We start from the raw sequence: 22,498 nt of genomic DNA, 5'->3' as shown, positions 1-22,498 counted from the left end.
CTTTCTATGCTTTCTATGTACTACTTGCGTTGAATTAAATTTAAATTTGAACGTATATATGTATCGGCTTTTATGATGCATATTTTATTAGTAGAAATTATACAATAGCGTTCCATCTCTCACACACTGCTTTAAATAAAATACAATATATATCCTTTACAATTTTTCTTCAAAAAAATTTCTATTTCATGTATGCTAATTTTAACAGATTTATAAATAAAATGTAAATTCAAATATTAAATGTGGTAAAGTATAGAAAATTTAAAATTACATTTATATTACAAATTTTTCTACTAAAATATTTAAGCTTCCCTTTAGCTTTAGAATTTAATTCATTATGGGCTGGCATTTTAAATGAATCAAAATTTACATTTCAAATTTATAAATTATAAATTGCACATCTTTCTATAGAAATATTCGTGTACCTTTAGTTTCACATTCAATATTTCTATACTGCTCTAAGTTAATCTTTTGTTCGTTATGAAAAAATTTGCAAACAATTAAAAAATCTATAAGGTATTAAATAAAATTTTTAGTTACTATTTTAATTAGTCAAATTTGACTGTTTCGTAGTTTTTTTTTTACTAATAATTAGTTATTTTGTATTAATAGTTTTTTATTTTTTATACTAAAAATTAGTTATTTTCAACTAATAATTAGTTTTTATCTACTAATAATTACTTATTTTTTACCAATTACTAAAACCAAAAATCACCAAAAATTTTACTAACAATTAATTATTTTTGACTTACTTTTGATTTAGAGATAGAGAAAGTGAAAAATAAAAGATATTTTTTTATTATACATCACAAATATAATAAACAAAATCAACTTTTTAAAAATTTTAATGAAAAAAAATTTGTTCATTAAAAAGTTGTTGTTTTTTTGAAAAATCAATTAACACCTATTGGGTTAATTGGCAATTAAAACCGTTCGCGAATTTCGCTTCGGGACACCCACACAATGACCATCTCATTGATTGGTTCAGAACACGTTGCACGCAGATTTCTGTGCTAACAACCAATTTCCATTAATTATATTATTAATAATTTCTCACTGTAAATAAATAAATGTTATGATTCACTAATATCAAGTTCCAAAAATATTGCCTGACTTTTCATAATTATGTTAATTTCATTCATAATAATCAAATATTAATTTTAAAAGAAACCGAAACATAAATGTTAATTTACTGTTAAAATTCTTTTCAAATTTAATTTTCTACATTCTTAAAGGTAAAATTTTTCTTTTAACTTACTTTTTCGAAGTAAGCCATCTTTAAACTTGAATTTATATTTGAAATGTAATAAATTAAAAATATTTTTTTAATGTTTATAGACAGAAGTAAATACCTATTTTGTATTTAAATTTTTTCGCGGCAAAATGCAATCGGTAGTACGAGTACTCGCCACATTAGCGCTGAGTGTCTTTTCCAAAAGTTTTCGATTAAAGTGACAGACAGTGACGTGTAAATATAACCTCACATTTATTGCAGGTATAATTTTGAACAATTTATTTGTTTATTTACAATATATTAGTAAATAGAAGTTGTAAAGACTTTTCATAAAATTTTATAAACATTCTTTACAGAAAATAATTTATTCACAGTTTAGGAACGTTAATTTTCATAAAATAAAAATTGTTTTTCGTATCCGTGACTTCTTCATGACTTTTGGATATTTTCATGATTTTCATTCCAGGAAAAAATAATTATACCGGTTCAGTTTGTAATTATAATCAATTTACGTTTCAATATGTACGAAAATATAATGTCTTAGAAAACTAATCTGTAGGAAATGAAATTGTAATAATCACAACCATCGTCACTACAGTTCCTAAACTTCTGATGTTAACAATTTTCTTATTTTGATAAAAAAATTTACCATGTCGGACGAAATTTTCACTCCTCCAACTGCTCCAAAAGATTCTTGTTTTAGTGAAGAGAATTTTATACAGGCAAGTTTGGATATTAAAGTAATAAATTCCAAAGAATTTACAATCTACATTCTATTGTACTTTAACTTTTTTAACATAATTTATATATTTTTGCAGAAAGTATTCGATGTAGATACTTTCCTTCAAGAACACAAGAAAAATGTAAGCCTCGAGAAAATGAGAGATGACCTTGGAATTTATTTGAAAATTTTACGATCAGCAATGATCGAATTAATAAACAAGGATTACGCCGACTTCGTTAATCTTTCTAGTAATTTAATTGGACTGGATAAAGCCATCGAAAATCTCGAGACGCCTCTTGGTCAACTTCGTGAAGAAGTGATGGTAATTTTAATTTTAAAAAAATTGTTTTTTTAATTTTGAAATTTTAATATTGTACTTATTAATAATTAAAAATATTTACAGCAAGTTCGACAGTATTTAGAAGATGCGATATCAGAAGTGACGGCCAATTTAGATGAACATCGAAACATTCGAGGTCGCAAACAAAGTTTACACAGTCTGATACGAATCCACAAATCTATTTCGAAATTAAGTTCTATTCTCTCTGCTGGAAACACTGCAGAACAACCTATTAAACCTGATATTCTAGAAAGAGCTGCTACAGAATTTAATCAATTAAAATTCCACACGTCTCGTTGCAGTGCTGATTTCACTACAGCTCAAAATGAAGTAAATTTTTTTTTGAAAATGATAAAAATACTTCAAAGTTTTGAACGTTCGAATGAAGGAAAATTTTAATTCTTGCCAAAATAAACATTTTGAAAAATTTCGGACTGCATAACACAAAATTTAATAGTAAAAACTTATTTTATTTCTTTATTATTTGACTCAGAGTTTGAAAAATTTCTGACTGAATAAAAAACAAAATTTAATAGTAGAAACTTATTTTATTTCTTTATTATTTGACTCAGAGTTATAGCAACAAAATTTGAATTTAAAATTTATTTACTTCTAAAAATAAATTTCCTTTATTCGAACGTTCATAACTTTAGATTGAATGAATGAATTAAATTTTTGTTTTTTCAGAAAAGTGCAGAACTGGATAAACTACTTACGGAACATTTGAATAATATATTTTTAAACTATGTCAAAGAGAAAGATTCTACTTTTCTGACTCGTTGTCTAAGGATTTATGTAACTTTAGATAAAATATTCGAGGCAGAAGATGTCATTAGGAAGCAATTAGTTAAACCAAAAATTGAGAAAATTATAAACGAAGCAAATTTACAAAGTGAACCTCTTGGTATTCAAGGAATTTATCTTAAATTAGAAGCGATTTTAGATGAAGATTTTAAACAGTTGTTGGACATTACTTTGTATCCCGAGAGGTTTCTATCAATTATACAATTTATATAATTACAACATTAAAATTTTATATTTCACATTAACATTTTATATTTATAACTTTTATTTTCAGAACATCTGTCAAAGGTTTTAACTTTTTAGTCAACAGTTTTTGGACTGAAGTTGAAGATAGAACTGAAGAATATTTATCCTGTATTTTTGCTCCAGGAAACCCGCAACTTTTCCACCAAGTAAAATTAAATAAATTCTATTTATTTTACATTTTTTATTAAATTAAATTAAATACGTTAATTTAAGCTGCAATATTTAAAATTTAATATTTTGACTTTTAGCGTTACACTGAGACGTTAGGTTTTCTTTCTAGAATAGAAAAACGATGCGACTCGTTAGAAGTTGTGAAAACGTTAAAAAATCACGTTCAGTATAAACGATTTCTAAAAAAATGGAATTTGGCTGTTTACTATCAAATACGATTTCAAGAAATCGCAGGCTCTGCGGAAAGTGTACTTTGTGCAAATATATCTCCCGCTTGCATTAAAAAAAGGAAAAATGAGATTGATCGCGATAGTTTTTCTCTTTATTCGACGAGCACAGTTTGGGACTGCATTTTAAGAACTTGGTCCGATCACGTATTTCTTTCTCAACTGCTGCACAGGTAATTTTTTTAATTTCGTTTTCATAATTAAATAATGTTACCAAAATTCTGAATGTTCAACTGAACGAAATATTTTCTAAATATAGATATTTCTAATACTTTATTTTATTTATTTAGTGACTTAAAACTCCAAAACGTGAAGTAAACTTTTCGAAACTATAAATTATTTTCTAACGCGAGACCCAATAAAATTAGAATTTTAAAAAGAAATAAATTTCGTTCAGATAAATATCAACAATTACTTATTATTATTTTGCAATTTTACTTTAGATTTTGGAAATTAAATCTGCAAATTTGTTCGCGATACAACGAATGGTGTAAAGGATCTTTGAATCAAGTAAATGTGTTTCCTCTCTTACTTCTCTCTTTCAGAAATTAACAAGAATTTCAAAACATGCAAATTGGTTCTAATATTAAATTTTCAGAAATGGCAAGTAATAACAGTAAACGAAATTAGCACTGTGACCGAAACTGAAAATCCTACAAGACTAGAATTTCTCGTTTGCTTGTACACTGATGTGGACATTTTTATAAGACTCTTACAAAGTATTTTTCAATTGGCAAACCAAAAAGTGAAAAATCTGAATGAAAAATCTTGTAAACTACTAGAAGGTAAATTTTTTACATTAAAAATGTAAATATATTTTATATTAAAAATATAAATATTTTTTACTTTAAAAATATTAATATTTTTTACTTTAAAAATATTAATATTTTTTACATTAAAAATATAAAAAAATTTCATATTAAAAATTAAAAATTTTTTACTTTAAATATAAAAATATTTTTTACCATTAAAATTTCTATTTTAACATGTCAGATAAGTGTTTGATTTTCATTTGCAGACTGCCTTGGAGAGACGAGAAAAAATTTGTCCGAAACCCTGCCACTTATAACTCAGGAAATTGTAAAGGAACTTTTATCTCAAAGCGCTTTTCATTTGAAGCAAATTAGTGATATTCCTAGATTATTCAGACGTACTAATCGAGAAATTCCAACAAAACCGTGTGCCTACGTGAAAAATGCTCTCAGTTTTCTTTCCGCATTTTATGATGATTATTTTCCAATAATTCCGCAGGAAACTAATCTCTGGTTGCTTCAAACACTTTCATCTTTGACAGAACAGTATGGAAAATTAATTAATTATTAACCGTATATTACTATTCATTGTTATATAATAATAATAATAATAGTTATTATTATTATAATTATTATTATTAATTATTATTATTTTAATTTTATTAATGAACTATATTAATCTTCATATGTTTTCCAATAATTATTCAAATTAGTATTGAAAAAATATTAAAAATACTTTTTAAAATTGCAGTGAATGAGAATTGAAATGTTATAATGTTTATATTTTCAAAAATTTTAATATAATTCTTTGTAAGAATTCAATTATTTTCATAAATAATAACATTTTTTGGAAGAATTCAATTATTTTTGTAAATAGTAAAATATTTTGCAAAAATCCAACCATCAATAAAATTTCACGAAAGAATTCAATTTTTTTCATAAATAATTAAATTCTTTACAGAATTTCAATTATTTGAAAAGAAGTCAAGAAATCCTTTCGAAATAAAATTCATCGCAAAAATTAAATTATTTTTTATAAATGATAAAATTCTCCTGAGAAATTCAATTAGTTTTAATAAAATTTTAATAAATTTCAAAAATCAAATATTTTATTATAATTATTAACAGACACGATTATTTTAAAAAATTAAAAAATTTTTTTGGGTAATTCAATTATTTTCAAAATTTTAAATTAAAATTATTAAAAGAACTAAACTATTTTAAAAAATAGACAAAGAAAAGTCTTTAGAAGAATTTAATTATTTACAAAAACTCGAATAAAATTCCTAGAATGAATTAAATTATTTTAGAAAATTCTAATAAAATTCTGAGAAAAATTTAATTTAATTAAATTAAAAATTAAAAATTTAATTTAATCTCTTGAAAGAGATTTTGCATAAAATTAAATTACTTTCAAAATTTTCAATTAAAATTATTAAAGAAACTCCATTATTGATGAATGAATGATAATTAAAAGTTGATAATAAAGTATTCGAAATAAAAATTTCTTAATATTTTAAGTTTTATGAATTAACAAAATTTAAATTAATTTTTATTATTTACACTTTTTGGGAAAATATAAAAGTTTTAAGAACATTTTAAAAATTATTTTTTCTTATAATAATTTTTCATGGTGGTGAAATTGTTAAATTTGAAACAAATGTTGGTTTAAAAATTTCTTCAAACAATTTTGGTATTTGCCCCTATTTATTTTGTTAAATAATTAATTAATAAAAAAAGTGAATTATTCAGTGCGTATATTTTGTTAATAGAAATATTAAAATTGAAAAAATATATTTAACTAACATTTTTACAAATTTGTTGTTTAATTAAAGAGACATTTATATTTGTATAATTTCTATTTATAAATTGCTTTTTTCCAGATACATTTCCTCAGTAACGGATGTATTAACATCAGTACAGAAAACAGAGGAAAGTTTGAGAAAATTGAAGAAAATTCGAGACAAATCATCGGGAGTATCCTCGTCCGAGACTCAAGGTGTGAGTGACGATGAAAAAATTCGTATTCAACTTTCTATAGATGTATCTAATTTCGTGAGTTTGGTAAGCACTTGTTTGTTATTATTGAACCAATTAGTATAATTTCATTTTGGAATTGATTTTTTAAGCTAAATTAATTTACTAATTGGATATTTATTTCAGATTAAGTCACTCAAAGTATCTGAAGCGGAAGTACCACGTTTGCACGATTTGACGCAAATTGTCGAAGCGGCAGTTAAGAATCGAAATGAAGCAAAATAATATTGCCTTTCTATTTCCTAATGAAATATTTTATCCTCCTTTATTAATTGTAAAAATGTACAAAAGTTCTAAAGACTATTTAACTAATGATAAAAGGTTTATTAGTATTTTTAATCGTTTTATAAAAACGAAGAAAAACGTTTGTAATTTTTCTTTTAGTACTTATAAAATTTATTATTTATATAATATAGAATCTATGCAAATGTATAACTTGTTTTCAGTTTAAAGTATTTATGACATTTACGTATTTAAGGAAAGTTTCATGCAAGTCTTCAGTTTCAAGGTCAAATGTTCGTACTCTACCACCGATTTTATTTTTTACAGGAGAAAGGATTCTATTTCCAAATGTGAAATTAGGGGAAATAATATTGCGAAGCCTTCGGATTGAAATGACGTCCGAATTCGACGTAGATATTGGTGGAAACCTAAATAAAGCCTGCTGGAAATTCAGGTGAATTTCGCGTGTAAAGGAAATAGATCTTCTTATATTCTTCTGAATGGATTAGGAAGCCTTAGGAGAGTTTTGGCGTCACTCTCACCTTGCGAATATAAAGCGAATCGACCTACTTCATTCGACAGTCGAGTGGTCAAACTTGGTTCTAACGAGAGCTGGAAAAATGGTTGTTAATTTCAAAGTGTACAAAAAATCTTCCCCCAATGGAAAAATTGCGCTGTATCTGGGCAAACGGGACTTCATCGACTACCTCTCGGGAGTGGAGCCCGTGGATGGAGTGATTCTTCTCGATCAGGAGTATATGGACAGTGAGCGTCGAATATGGGGGCAGTTAATTTGCAGTTTTCGCTATGGACGAGAGGAGGACGAGGTGATGGGTCTCAATTTCCAGAAGGATCTCTACCTCGTCTCCGAGCCCCTCTATCCCGAGAAGAAGAAACACGACACGAATCTGACTAAACTACAGGATCGCCTGATGAAGAAACTTGGACCAAATGCTATTCCGTTCACCTTCTGCTTCCCCCAGACGGCGCCCTCGAGCGTCACCCTCCAGCCAGACCCGGAGGAAACCGGAGAACCCTGCGGGGTGAGTTACTACGTGAAAATCTTCACCGGCGAAAGTGACTCCGACATCAGCCACAAACGGAGCACCGTCTCCCTCGGAATTCGCAAAATTCAGTTCGCTCCCACCAAGCAGGGGAGCCAGCCCTGCACCGTCGTTCGCAAGGACTTTCTCCTCAGTCCCGGGGAGTTGGAACTCGAAGTCACCCTGGACAAGCAACTCTATCACTACGGAGAGCGAATTGCCGTCAACATCAGCGTCAAGAACAACAGCAACAAGGTGGTCAAGAAGATAAAGGCTCTGGTCCAGCAGGGCATTGACGTCGTCATCTTCCAGAACGGCCAGTTCCGAACGGTGATTCACGCCGTTGAGACGCAAGACGGATGCCCCATTAATCCGGGCTCGAATTTGCAGAAGGTCCTCTACCTGAAACCCGATCTCGATGGAAACAAGCACCGAAGGGGAATTGCCCTGGACGGACAGCTGAAGAACGAGGGAAGCAGCCAACTGGCCTCGAGCACTCTGCTCACTTCGCCGGATGTTCGCGATTCTTTCGGAATCGTCGTCTCCTATGCCGTCAAGGTCAAGCTCTATCTCGGTGCACTCGGAGGCGAGGTATCCGCTGAATTGCCATTCATTCTGATGAGACCAAAGCCCGTTGACAGGGTAAAGTTAATCAATGCCGACGGGATTGTAATTGAGGAAGCATCCCAGGAGAAGATCTGCACTTAAATGAATATTCTGCAAATAAAATTGATTTTATCTAAAGCTGATCTATTGTCAATATGCGGGTACAGGTACCTTTGGCTGTGACGAAAAGAAGTTGCTTCAATACCTCATTAAGTTTCAGAAAATATTTCAAGTCACATATTTGTGACTTCAGTGAAGGAGAATTCTTTGATGGTAGATTAAGAATACATTTTTTTTCCTCTTCCTTTTTGCATCCGCAACACCATTATTCATCTTGAAAGATTAATTTACTTACTTCAAATTTACTTCAAAATCAATTGAAACGTATTTGCAATTTTTGATTTACGATTAGTACAAAAAAATTCAGGAAACAAATTATTTCTTTTCCTTTTCTTGTTTGTTGCAAAAAGTACTTTTTTGCTATTTTTCTAGATCATTTTTTAGAATATTCTTTTTTATTAGTAAAATTAAAATATTGAATCCAAAAAAGCAATAAATATGCTAAGAACGAAAGAGAAGATATTTTTTAAAAAATTGTACAAAAATATTTTATTATCTTGTTATATTTCTTCTCAATATATCTTTCTATTTATAAATTCTGCAAATTTTACAATGTTAAAAATTATTCTTGTAATTTGCTTCAATTAAGAATGGCGTAATTATTTTCTAAATTACGCAAACATACCTTTTTGAATTTAATATTTTTTTCACTTATTAAATCATATGAGCTTTGTTAAAGTATTTAAAAATGTATTATTTAAAATTTTAATCAAATAAAAGCTTTTTAAATCTCAGCTATTGTTTCATAAAGTTGCATTTAAAAATTAAAGGTAAGTATACAATATTTTTAAATTAGGTTGAATTTTTTTTGTATATTTTCTGTTAGCGAAAATTCAGATTTAGTTTCAATCAGTATAAAACACTCTCAAAATTCGAGTTAGTAAAAAATGTTTGGTAATTTGAATTAGTGACTGACTTTTTGCTTTTGAATATTAGTCAATTTTATTAAGAAATTAGTAGAAATTAGTATTTATTAGTAAAATTTGCTAATTCAAAAGCAAAAATGTAGTCACTACATTTTTTTTAACTAAATATTTTTAAAAATAATTTTGATAAAGTTTTTACTAATAAATCAGTAGAAATTAGTATTTATTAGTAAAATTTGCAAATTCAAAAGCAAAAATTCAGTCACTAATTTTTAATTAATTCTTTCAGTCACTAAATTGTTTTTTTAAATAAATATTTTTAAAGATAATTTTAATAAAGTTTTTATTAATAAATTAGAAGAAATTAGTATTTATTAGTAAAATTTTCAAATTCAAAAGCAAAAATTCAGTAACTAATTTTTAATTAATTCTTTTAGTCACTAAATTGTTTTTTTTTTTAAATATTTTTAAAAATAATTTTAATAAAGTTTTTACTAATAAATTAGTAGAAATTACAATTTATTAGTAAAATTTACTAATTTAGTTAAGCAAAAAGTCAGTCACTAATTCAATTTAGTAAACATTTTTATGAATTATTAAATTTAGAGAGCAGTTGACTAAAATTTTGAACGTTCAAATGAATAGAATTTTTTTTCTGTCCAAATGTTTTTAAAAATTACTATAAAAAATGGAAAAATAATATAAATTCAAAATTTATTTAGCTGAAAACCATTTTTTTTTTGGGATACCTACAAAATAATATTTTTAATAAAAATACAAATTAAAAGTTGAAACAAAAATATCGGCGTTCTTTTAAACGTTCGAAAATTTAGAGAGACATAAAACTTAATAAAGAGAGAAAGAGAGACAAAAAAGTTTAATAAAATTTAATAAAGACATCAAATTTCGAGTAAATTTAATGATATACGAGTTTTTTCTCTTGAAATTTTCAAATAAAAAAAATTCTACCGTAACGTCACGCAGTAGATAAACTCATTTTTAGACAGACAGCTTATGGTCCGTCTCTATAGTCTTCTTGTCCTAAAGACTAATCTCCTTAAAACAAATAAGTTTTTAAAATGAAACGAAAAATAATATTGAAATGATAATAAAAAAATAATAAATTAATTAATAAACAATAAATAAATAAAATAATAAATACCTAAAAAAAATAAAAAGAAATAATAATCAAATTGAGACGAAAAAAGAATCAAAAATGTTGCGAAGCAACCTTTTGATTCTTTTTTTGTCTCAATTTGCCATCTGGAGAAAAACTGTGTACATACACAATTGCCTAAAAAAAATTATATACATCATATTTTAAATTCTAATATTTCTATTTGTTTTCGACCAAAAAAAAAACGAAAATAATAAATCTAATAAGCAAACACTTTTCGATGATTAAATTACGTTGAGACTGTTCTTTTTATTTACTCGCAACTCTCAAGTCTAAAAGGAAATGGAATTCTTCATTCAACATCCATCAAACTAATTTGCTTCTTCAAACTCTAGATATATACATTAATTTTGATCGATTTGCCAACTGCAAACAAATTGAGTGTAAAATTTCTTTTAAAAACCAACAAGCACGCGTTTTTAATTAAATCAATGATTAATTATTTACATTAAGTGTTTATGTGGAAAAAAAACATTTTACATTAATTTTATAAATGTGCATCATGAATATTTCCGTTATCTAACAAAATAAATGGACGACTTGAAGGAGTAAGTATATGATTCATGTGAAGAAAGTTTGATCACATATTTGAGTCATCAGAGCGTTTGATGCTTATTCATATTGAGAGATTCTTAAAAATAGGATATTATATATACATCACACTTTCAAGAGATCTCTTACTTTATTAAACAAAAGATTTTTTTTAAACAAAAAACATTTTTATCTTAAGAAAAAATTATACTTTTGGAGTATGTATTTAAATTATAATTATTTTTCAGTTCTTAAGGTTTTGAACTATCAAATAAACGATATTTTTTATTGTTTTTGTAATTTTTATTTACTTTTTTCCAAAAAAATTATTTTAAAAGTTGAAAAAATTAATTCTTAACTATAAAAGAATATTTGATTTTAATTATTTGATTTTTATATGATCATTTTTAAAAATATTTTAGCAGAAGATGTGTCTAAATTTTTGAACGTTCAAATAAACGAAATTAATTTATTTCTTCTTGAAATTCAACTATTATTATTATTATTATTATTATTATTATTATTATTATTATTATTATTATTATTATTATGAACTATTAACTAACTTTTAATTATTAATTTTACAAAACTAATTTTATAAAATTACATTATTAACTATTAATATTATTATGAATAATAAAGGAAGTTTATTTACTTAATTTTTCTAATGAAATCTGTTTTCTAAAAAAAGTTTTTCTAACAAGTTTCAATTTCTAAAAAGTTGTGATTTCTAATATTTATTTTCCTTAAATTTGTAAAATTCCATAATTTTCATAAAAGTTAGAAAATTGTTAAAAAATTAAAGTTGAGAAATAGAAACTATTTTGCGTATTTTCTGTTTCTCAATCACTACAATTTTGTTTACAAAATTATAAGTTTCTTTTTGAAAAAGAAGAAAAATTTTTATAAAATTACTATTTCTTATCATAATTTTTTAACAAAATTCGGTTCTTATTTGAAAAAAAATAATAATTTGCATCATTTTTAGGATACAAAAATTTACAAAATTAATTTATTTATAAAACACTTTTTTTAGAAAATTTTAAATATCTATTAGGGAAAAAATTCCTATAATTTCTATTTGTTAATTACGATTTTTAACTAGATTATTTTAAAATTTTGTTAAAAAATTTGCATAATTTTGATTTTTTATTATAATTTTTTAAAGAAATCTCAAGTGCTTTTTTTGAAGAATTAAAAAATTGTCGTTAATTTTATTTTTTAATCATTCGTTATTTCAAAAATTTGCATAATTTCTATTTTTTAAATTTTTTAAAGAAATCTCAAGTACTTTTTTAAAAGAATTAAAAATTTTTTGTAAATTTTATTTTTCAATCATTTGTTATTTCAAAAATTGAATATTGTTGGAAACATTTTTTTTTGGAAAATTATCTTTATTAGAAAAATAAATTTTTAGAAAATTACCTTTATGAGAAGAAAGAAAATTAGAAAATCATCTTCATTAGAAAAAAGTTTTATAAAAATTCGCCTTTATTAGAAAACAAATTTTTATAGAAAATAAAAAATTAGGAAATACGTTTTAAGAAAATTGTACTCCAACTTCACATTTAAGTGTGGAAAAAATCATTTTACTCACTGCGGGGATAAAAAGGGGAACTTTCTCCCCTAGGGGTTAAAAAGGTTCATTACAGTTCTGGTTCAATAAATCAAAGAAAGATTAACATTTTATAGCAAATATTACCTAATAATTTAATATAAATATTTGTAGGAAATAATTTTCATTCAAAGCACATAAATCACTACGTATATTGAGAAATGTTCCTTGAAATACAGAAACTATTGGCTAAGTCGATTTGAAAAATAAACTCCAAGTAATAAATTTTTGCTGAACTCGGCAAATTCCTCATTTGTATCTAAAAATGAATTTGAATTTCTCATTCCTGACATAAACCATATAATGAGTATAATCTCCCCTTGATCAGAGATCCAAGAGAGAGAGAAAGAGAAAAGGGAGAAATAACACCACACCGGGTGGTTAAGGTGCAAGAAATCGTCCTTGATAATTCACATGAATAAAAGAGGGGGTTGGAGGGGGTGTAAGGGGGGGTTAATTTCGTATATCCGGCGAGAGGAAATGGCTCTCTCTTCTTCATGACACCCGATATGTGATATGTATTGTGATCATGAGTTGGGCCCGGGTAGCAGGACTGGCAAGTCTGGCCAAACCTATACACGCACTCGGCGTGCCTCAGTCAAGCTCGAGACATCGTCGTGAAAGGAACGTTCGAATTTCAAATCAACCGGTCTCTCTTTCAAACGAAACCCACCATTTTACCAACACCGGCACCACCCTCGCCCGCATTATACAGTGTCTCGTGCATAGTGTGTTCTGTTCAACCTCATAAAAAGACGTAAAAAAAGAAAAGAAAAACACGCAGTCTCCAAGCCCAAGTTAAGGAACCACCGGCGGAGTAGTCCAGAGAAAGGCGAATCTAAATTTTGCCCATTTTATACACACACATACATATAATGTGAGTAGTGGAAAAAAAATAATCGATCCCACCTCAGCCCTTCTTTATCAAAAAAATTCTACGACTTTTGTTTTCTTCCAAGAAAGCGAAAAGGGGCATAGCATGAAATTTATGAATCAATATTGAAAATTCGCTAATCATGAATATTTATGAATATTTATCAATATTTATCGGACTAAGAAGCTCTTTGGGATTTTAATTTTCTATGGCAAAAATCTGGGGGCTTTTTCATTATTAAGCCGGTAAAAGGTATGAAATAACAAAAAAAGTAAAATACTCTTTTGGTACTTTTCCGAGAGAAAATTTGCAATAATTCCTGTTATTGATTCTCTCGTCTTTAAACTCCGGAATTAAAATAATTACTGCATGAATTCGGATGAAGCATTTCTCTAAACGCTGATTACTGATTACAATTCTCAGCGAAAGCGAATTTATTTCTCCAGCTTCATTGTTGTTTGTCAAATGCTACTATTGTTATTTTAAACATTTCTATTTAAACTCTATTCAAAATTAATTTAATCCAATTTACTTTACGACAAACTTTCGATTTTTAAACCAAAATATTTTCTTATTGTTAAAACAATTTTCCATGATCCTAAGGAACGAAAGTTATTTACAACTCCTTCAAATTAAATTTTTTATTACAATGCTTTTGCTCCACAATCACAGTTTTTCTGCAGATATCAAATTGAGACAAAAAAGGAATCAAAAGTGTTGCCACTTTTGATTTCTTTTTTGTCTCAATTTGATATCTGCAGAAAACTGTAATCAAAAAAATTATTAGTCTCTAAAAGAATTTGAAATCTTGTATTTTGTCGCCATCGGTAATTATATTATTTTTTTAATTTGAACAATCAAGATCATTTTTTATAAGAACATAAATAATGTCTATTTAATAATTTATTTTCTTTTTTTTTTTGACAATAAATCGAGTTTGTAAAATAGTCTAATAAAATGTAATTTAATTAAGAGTTAATTCGAGAGTTAATGTAAAAATAAGAAGTAAATTGTGAAATTTTTCTTGGAAAAAATTTATTCGCACAGAGCAAAATCATTAAAATAATTTTCTGGTGTGACTTCTATAATTATAGTGTTCTACTTCCTTTAGAAAAATAAAAAGGGCTTTCTTTCATTTCATCGTTTTTTCTCTCTCTCTCTCTCTCTTTCTTTCCTTCAAAGCACAACTTCAATCAAGCAAAATGATATTGAGAAGTTAGCAGCCAACACAATTAACTCTCATATAAAATGATAATGAAATACATCACTTAACTACAAGTATTTTCTCTCAGAAAATGAAGAGCATTTAAATTATTTTTACCTCTCATTGTTTCCACATACACATAGACCATAAATATTTATATTACAATATTTTAAAAATATTCTCCATCATTATTGATTAGGCAATTATTTATAATTGGGTAAAATTAGAAATCGCTTCGATTTTATTATAATTTTTCGCTTCGATTTTATTTGTTTTATTAACTTTTTATTATTCTATTTATATTATCGGTTCATATTCTTTCCAACATTTTTTCTTTCGAAGGATATTTTTATTACTTCTTTCAATTTGTATTTTAGAAAAATTATTCTTGTAAAGATTTACTTGAAATTTTTTAGAATAATTTTTTTCTAATTCAAATTTAGGGAATAAAAATTAAAAATTTACTTTTCCATTTTCTTTTTGGGTTTTAAAAGATAGAAAATAAATTTCGTTCATGAGAAAATGAGAACTAGAGAAAAATTGATAGCACACAAACGCAGTGCATTGATTTCTCGGCATCTCGTTTTCTTTTTTCTTAAAAAGTGTGTATTCGAAGATAACTCGCACACTGCGTCTACACTTTACAGTTTATAATGTATAGTCAACAATCCAGCCCGGTCGTTATCACACCGCGCGCGACATGCACCGGTAACAACAACAAGCCGAGTGTCTCACACTTCTATTTGAGAATTCTTCGACAATTTTCATTTCATCAGAATTTTTATTTTTTTGAAAAAAATGAATTTTCGAGAAAATAAAATCATTATTATGACTCGAAAATGCAAAAAATGAAAATTGTAAACTGGCAAATTTATAATTTGTAATTTAGTTTTGAGTAAAGTGACAACAAATTCGGGCACAAATATCAATAAACTTTTGCTACAAGTACAAGGTCAAATTAATTCGTTTCCTGTTTATCCTATATTGTCTCACAACTAACAGGGTTTTTATATTATTGATTTATTAACACTTGGCCATGAGTATGGCTTCATATTTTATTCCTAAAAATGACCGAAAGCAATTGACAATCGTTGTGTATATTCACTAAGTGAAGCCTTTGAATTCTTACTTAATTGAGTTATGAATCACAAGTCACAATACACACGACTAAATGCTGTGTAAGATTCTTCTTAAAATAATCGCGAGTGTTTCAACGCAATCTCATGTTCGAGATATTATTATTCTTATCCCAGGAAATTATATTCAAAATTTCTTATGTCATTTCAACTTATTTTTCCGGAAATAAAGAGAGAAAAAGAGAGAGAGAGAGAGAGAGAGAGAGAGAGAGAGAGAGAGAGAGAGAGAGAGAGAGTCTTATCTTATCTATAAGGGTATTATTGTTATTACAATTTTATGAAAATATTTCACGTTCAAATGGCTGTGATTCACCACGTGAAGTCACATAGCATACCTTTTCTAAAAACAAGTTTTTAAATTAAAAAAAAAAATTTTAATGTACACTTCACTATTAAGATAGCCATGTGGAGGATGAAATCTAAATTAGAAAAAAGAACGGTATTGTAAATCTGTTGAGATAAAATTTATAGATGAAGCACTAACACTACACCCAACTGACATAATAGCAAAGTGAAATTTCTTTTCCCAAGTTTTGCAGTCTCATTGCAATAATCAATTTAAGGAATTAAATATATTAATTGGAAGTGAATGAACTAATAATAATTTCAATAAATGAATAAACAGACTAATGATGATAATTTAAATTTTATTGCTGCATTGAAGAAAAAAACAGCTGCTGAGTGGTAATAGCTTAACTTTCATTTTTGGTGCTACATTTTTGCGTGATTTCATAAATGAAGAATGTTTCCACGTTGCTGAAGTTCACAACAAATTAACGACTTATAAAAAAATGTTTTTTTACTAAAGTTTTTGATCCCTTAATTTTTTGTAATATTTTAAGATCAACAATTTAAAAATAAAAAATTTTGATTTAATTTTTAACTGAACGCACGTGCGCTTCCTCATGGGAACCATCACGTGGCTATTAAGAACTCTATTAAATTTAAGAATAAAAGGAACATTTAAAAAATTTAACTCCAAAAAAGTAACAACAAGTTAAGTTATTTATAAAAAAGTTTAAATTTTTGAAATTGTCAATTCTGGTTAGAAGTTTTGTAGAATGTTCGTAAATATTAAAAAAAAAAAATTTAAGACACTTTAGGAAAGTTTACAACGATTTCAGAAGAAAAAATATTTTTTTTACGCAAATTTTCATAAACTTTTGTTTTAAAGAAATTTTAACAAAGTTTCTTGATCAATTTGTTAACTATATTTCTATAAAAAAAGTTTTTTAAACCAAAAGTTTATTACTTTTCTTGGGAAAAATTTTAATTTTCAGTTAATCGTTGATCATAACGCTGTTAAATTCACCCACGTGTTGGAACTATTTCTATATGATCCTAAAGTTTCAAAAGTTCAAATGAACAATATTTTTGTTACTTTAACGTTTAATTCAAATTTTATTGCAAAATATTGTTTTTATAATTAAAAAATTAATATTTAACTGTTCAGTTACAATATTTTTAATTTCAGTTTAGTAATTTTTTCCCTTTTTTATACTCAAATCCATAAAAAACACAAAAATTATTTGTTGGCAATAGTTTCCTAAAATTTTGATCTCTTAAATTTTTTATAATATTTCCTGATCAACAATTTAAAAATGACAAATATTTAACTTTTAACTAAAGTAGTTCGTTAATATGCCAAAAAATGGATTTTAAATTAAAACACTTTAGTGAAGTTTGCAACGTTTGGAAATAGTTTACTTGATTCAAATAAAAATGTTATCAAATTTAAACACAGTAACTAGTAAAAAAGGTGTAATTGCTGAAATTTACACAAAAAAAATTAAAATAATACATTTTTGAATCAATTTCATTCATGAAAAAAGTAAAACTCTCTAAGTAAAAACCAAATCACTTTTAACGATTTTGAAAAATTAATCCTTCGATAGATTTTACTTTAATCTTTACTTTAATCCTTCACTGGATTAGAGTGTTTCACATTATTTTAATCCCTTTTGGCGCTAAAATAATGCCTCAAAAATTTTCTTTGAATTTATTAAATGATCATGATTTTATCTCTTGTTTTTGACGAATCTTTTTGACAAATGTCCATTCGACATACATAATTCATTTTAACATGTTTATTTACACTTTTTAAAGAAAACGACGATGTTTTTGAAACATTAACAACAAGTTTGTTATTAATTACCACCTATTAATCATTACCTGATTAGGAAAAATTAGTTTTTTCATCTTCTAAAAATTATTAGTGAAGACTCATATTTGGCACCATATGCAAGAGAAAAATATGTATTCAATTTATAGGAATCTGCTAAAATGAAGACTAAGTTTTTTATGGTACAAATCTGAACAAAAGTGAAAATTCACCGTCAAAAATCGTTCACGTAAAAAAATAAGTGATTATATTCACTTATTCATAAGTGAATGTACCCTTATTGAGTGAAAATCACTTATTCAAATTTAGAGAGTACTAATTGGTATGCAATGCAAATTTTACTGATTCATATTAAGTGACTAATAGGTACAGAATTTCTATAGTGGATACACACAGGAAATTGTGGGGATATTATTTTAATATCAAAATGGATTAAAATAACCTACAGATCAGGGATTAAAATAGTCCACCGAAAAATTATTTTTTCCAAATGGTTACAAATAACTTGCGCTTTCAATCTAGAGAAATTTCATCATTGAAAAAATCAGTTTAAAAATGGATTCTTTTAAATTTTAATTTGGTGTAAATTATAAGCTTCACAGTACAGCACAGTAATGTCAAAAATTCCAAGTTTGAACACATTACAATCTCTGCTTCTTTTTGGGCTTAGTTAATTAGATTGTGCGGTTATATAGAGGTGCAACTTGACTGTTCACAACATGTGAGCTTCGTACAATATAGGTATAATGAAGCACGATCGCATTTTTTCTCGCTTATTACCTACCCAGATGTAATTATATACTCTTTCATATATGTCGACGCCACAAATTGTCTTTGAACACCTACAAAAGAACTGTGCTCGTAGAAATTTATCGAAGAATAGCATTGTTTCTATATTCTGTATGTATAAATTCAGGTGGACAATTAGTTTTTTTATACAAGGATGGAGAATTCAATATTGAAAACATTTGATATGTTTATGTATATTGCATCACTTTTGTTTCCGCTTATATTATCAAAACTACTCTGTTGGAAATCCGTTCTATTTCACGTATTTACGGATTCCTTTCAAGTGAAACATCAAACACGATGATATGGGGTCAACTTGTTCTAAATTGGTAGACAATAAGAAAACTTTCTTTTAAACATTCACGGAAAAGAGTCTTCATCTGGAACAATTGCAAATTTCATCGCATTAGCGAAAATTTTACTTGTCTTAATTAATCCTTTCGCTATTCTAGAGAAACTTTTATATCACTTGACGCATTCACCTTGAAGGTGAAAATTTTTTTTTCTGTATTCTTCAGGAGTTCTTTTTGATAAAGAAAGAAAAACCTTTTCTCTGAACTCTAAAGAATATTCTAATTCACTCTCAAAAATATTATATACTCAAATAAATGTTGTATTGCATTTACATTTTTCAGAATTTTCGAAAAAAAACTTTGCAAAAATTTCATTTTTATTAAAAGATTTTAAGTATTTTTTTAAAAATTAACTTAAAATTTTAATTATTAATCTTCGCACTAAGAAACATGAATACATTCAGAAATGTTTTACCTTAAGTAAAATAATTTTATTTGGCAAGTATTAAACCCAAAGGCACCCAAAGGAATTCATTCGATAACTTGGAGTACATAATACGTGAACTTATAATAAGTGGTGCTGTCATTCTGGCATGGTTATTTTAGACGTAAAATTGAGGTTAGTATTTCTGATCGTACCAAAAATATAGTATTGGTATTTTAGCCATAGTAAGTTGACATTCCAGAGGGCTAAAAGCAGGCTAAAAGTGTTTCAGTTATAGGTGAAGTTTATAGCATCTATATATCGACGACGAATGTCGATACTATTTTTATTTTTTCTGAAAATGCTTTTAAAATTCTCCAAAGAAATATTTGGAGATTATTTGAATTCTTTTTAAGGTCGAAGAGCAGTCGAAGAGCTTTATGCTTTGAACTTTGGCTTTTGTTGGTTTGACGTCATTGCGAATTGTTGCGACTTGCGAATTCGCATTTCGCACAACGAACGCACAAGGAGATGGTGCGAATCCCCAAATCCTTTTCCTGTCCGCAGCACCCAGCCCAGCACCGCAGCAAAGATATCGCATACTACACTTGCTGAAAACGTTGCTCTGTCTGGACTGAAACTCCCTCACTTGTGCTCACTTGTATATGTAGGGTTAGGGTGTAACCAAGATGCGACTCAATGCGATCTCTCTTATTGCGCCTGTATCAAACTCTTCTTCCAGAAACGCTGTAAAAAATACCACCCTACTACGTAGTGCTTCACTTTCACCCTTATCTCATTTTACTTGCCTCGAATCCTTTCATGGAACGTACGTGACTACCTACACTTCTTTAATACAATATTCTAATTGCTATCCCCACTGCGAATCTAAACTTGATAAGTCTATCTATTTGTTCTCCTACAAAATCCACCCTACTCTTAACTATCCATCTTTGAGGGAAAATAGAAAGACAGTCTGCTTTTAAGGGAAAAATCAATCACTTCCTCACTCGTACTCAATAATTACTGAACAAAGAAAAGTCAAGATATTTATACTTTTTCAAATATTAGGAAATGTTTAAAGAGAAGAAAAGAAGGTATTTTTAACTGTTCTAGATAAGTCGCTGTTAGTGTTTCTTAAACTTCTTTTCTTTTTGAGAAAATGTCAATATCTTGAAGTGTTCCTCTCCACCAACAAAAAAAGTTTTGTTGACAAAGAAATGATTTGCTTTAACTTGTTTCCTTGATTGAAAATTAATTTTTCTTTGATTGGCGACTTCGCACTCGATAATTAATTTTAAACGTATCAAAAAGTATCTTTCAAACTAAAAAAAGTAGTAAAAAAGTAGCTATCAAAAAATTAAACTTCACGTCCAAAAAAACTCGTTTCAAACACTTCAAAGAACTGACAAAAATTCATTATTTCTGTATATTACTTTCCTGACTTTTTCCTAACTTTCATCAAAAATATATATACTTCCTCCTTATCCTGCTAATAAATTGAATTCCTGCAACGAATTTTATATTATTCATAAAAGAATTTAAATATTTATAAAAATAATAATTTAATTCTTGCGAAGAATTCTACAAAAATTTGTAAGTAATTAGATTTCTTTCGATTAATTTTATTCAAATTATATAATTTAAAATAATAGAATTACTGAGAAATTTTTATTATTCATGAAAAGAATTGAATTCTTACGAAGATTTTTACAAAAAAAATTTTAAATAATTCAATTCTGTTTGGAAATTTTATGAAAATATATTGAAAATCATTGATTTGCGAAAAGTTTTTAAAAATAGTTAAATTTTACAAAGGATTCAACTAAAATTTTTTGATAATAACTGAAATCCTAAAAAACATTTTACTATTTATGAAAATAATTGAATTCTTGCGAACGATTTAATTAGAATTGTCTAAAATAATTGAATTTCCAAGAAAAGGTTTATTACTTTTAAAAATAATTTAATTCTTGCGATGAATATTGTTAATTTATGGAAACAATTGAATTTTGCAAAAAATTTTATTAAAATGTCTCAAAATAATTGAATTTTTGGGAATAATTTTGTTGTTCATCTTTAATAATTGAATTCTTTCGAAGAATTCTTTATGTAAATAATTGGATTCTTGTGAAAAATTTTATTAAAATATAAAAGAATAATTGAATTATTTCAAAAAAATTTAATTAAAATTGTATTTAAAATAATTGATTTCTTTCGAACAATTTTATTAAAATTTAAAATATTTAAAAATAATTTCATTCCTGTGAAAATTTCTATTATTTTTGTCTATAATTGAATTCTTAGAAAGAGTTTTAAAAAACATTTTTTTAAATAATTGATTTTTCTCAGGAGTTGAAATCAAATTTTTAAGAAAAATTACATTTTTTGATCAATTTTTGTAAAATTGTATTAAAAATAATTGAAATCCTGCAATGAATTTTATTATTTATGAAAATAATTGAATTATACATATTACAAAATATTTTATTGAAATGTTTAAAAAGAATTAAATTTCTGTTAAAAAATTTGTTATTTTTGAAAATAATTTAATTCTTCATAATAAGAATTTTATAAAAATTGTTTTAAATAATAAATTTTTTCGAAATATAATAAATATTATGAAAATTTTATTTTAAATAATTGAATTCTTGTCGAAAACTTTATTTGTGAAAATAATTGAATTTTATGATTAATTAATTTAAAATAGTATTAAAAATAATTGGAATTCTTCGATGACTTTTATTATTTATGAAAATAATTGAATTCTTGATTAGTAATTTATTAAAAATTTTTTTTAAATTGAATTTCCATGAAAAATGTTATTATTAGTGAAAGTAATTGAATTTATGAAAATAATTGAATGTTGGATGAATTTTATCAATTTTTTTTTTATAATTGAATTGTTTTGCGAAATTTTATGAAAATACTAGATATTGAA

The 22,498-nt window shown here is 26.3% G+C and overlaps 3 protein-coding genes across 10 annotated transcripts in view; all 3 read left to right on the top strand.

Annotated features, from left to right (window-relative positions):
* The first annotated feature begins 1,438 nt into the window (after positions 1–1,438).
* Positions 1,439–6,807, top strand: LOC122501596 (conserved oligomeric Golgi complex subunit 2). Of its 2 annotated transcripts, none has more exons than XM_043611186.1 (12): positions 1,439–1,495; positions 1,591–1,956; positions 2,053–2,280; positions 2,362–2,628; positions 2,986–3,287; positions 3,377–3,494; positions 3,597–3,919; positions 4,190–4,256; positions 4,345–4,531; positions 4,765–5,044; positions 6,382–6,562; positions 6,662–6,807. In XM_043611186.1, the coding sequence occupies exons 2-12, from the start codon at positions 1,885–1,887 to the stop codon at positions 6,758–6,760; spliced, it is 2,124 nt and encodes a 707-aa protein (XP_043467121.1). In that variant the 5' UTR covers positions 1,439–1,495; positions 1,591–1,884; the 3' UTR covers positions 6,761–6,807. The 2 variants fall into 2 exon arrangements, with proteins under 2 accessions (XP_043467121.1, XP_043467122.1); XM_043611187.1 differs by having other exon boundaries at positions 1,441–1,495; positions 1,701–1,956.
* Positions 6,808–7,204: 397 nt separating this feature from the next.
* On the top strand, positions 7,205–8,868 carry LOC122501597 (phosrestin-2). The gene has a single exon (XM_043611188.1). It carries the CDS (start codon positions 7,378–7,380, stop codon positions 8,506–8,508), a length of 1,131 nt encoding a protein of 376 aa, XP_043467123.1. The 5' UTR covers positions 7,205–7,377; the 3' UTR covers positions 8,509–8,868.
* A 4,381-nt stretch (positions 8,869–13,249) lies between these two features.
* LOC122501725 (probable GPI-anchored adhesin-like protein PGA55) overlaps positions 13,250–22,498 on the top strand; it is a 61,473-nt gene continuing 52,224 nt past the window's right edge. For 3 of the 7 annotated variants that reach the window (XM_043611439.1, XM_043611438.1, XM_043611434.1), the window contains exon 1: positions 13,252–13,592. The gene's annotated coding sequence lies outside the window, so the exon portion shown is untranslated. Of the gene's footprint in view, positions 13,593–22,498 lie in introns of all 7 variants that reach the window. The other 4 variants (XM_043611435.1, XM_043611433.1, XM_043611440.1 and 1 more) reach the window with 3 other exon arrangements.

Source organism: Leptopilina heterotoma, unplaced genomic scaffold (genome assembly GCF_015476425.1).
Source record: "Leptopilina heterotoma isolate Lh14 unplaced genomic scaffold, ASM1547642v1 Lhet_212, whole genome shotgun sequence".
Classification (NCBI taxonomy): Eukaryota; Metazoa; Arthropoda; class Insecta; order Hymenoptera; family Figitidae; genus Leptopilina; species Leptopilina heterotoma.
This window is presented reverse-complemented; position numbering and strand designations above follow the sequence as displayed.

Coding starts and splice junctions, on each gene's coding strand:
- LOC122501596 (XM_043611186.1), top strand. CDS start 1,885: ATGTCGGACGAAATTTTCACTCCTCCAACTGCTCCAAAAGATTCTTGT. Junction 1,957..2,052: donor GTGAAGAGAATTTTATACAG/GCAAGTTTGGAT, acceptor ATATTTTTGCAG/AAAGTATTCGATGTAGATAC. Junction 2,629..2,985: donor TCACTACAGCTCAAAATGAA/GTAAATTTTTTT, acceptor TTGTTTTTTCAG/AAAAGTGCAGAACTGGATAA.
- LOC122501597 (XM_043611188.1), top strand. CDS start 7,378: ATGGTTGTTAATTTCAAAGTGTACAAAAAATCTTCCCCCAATGGAAAA.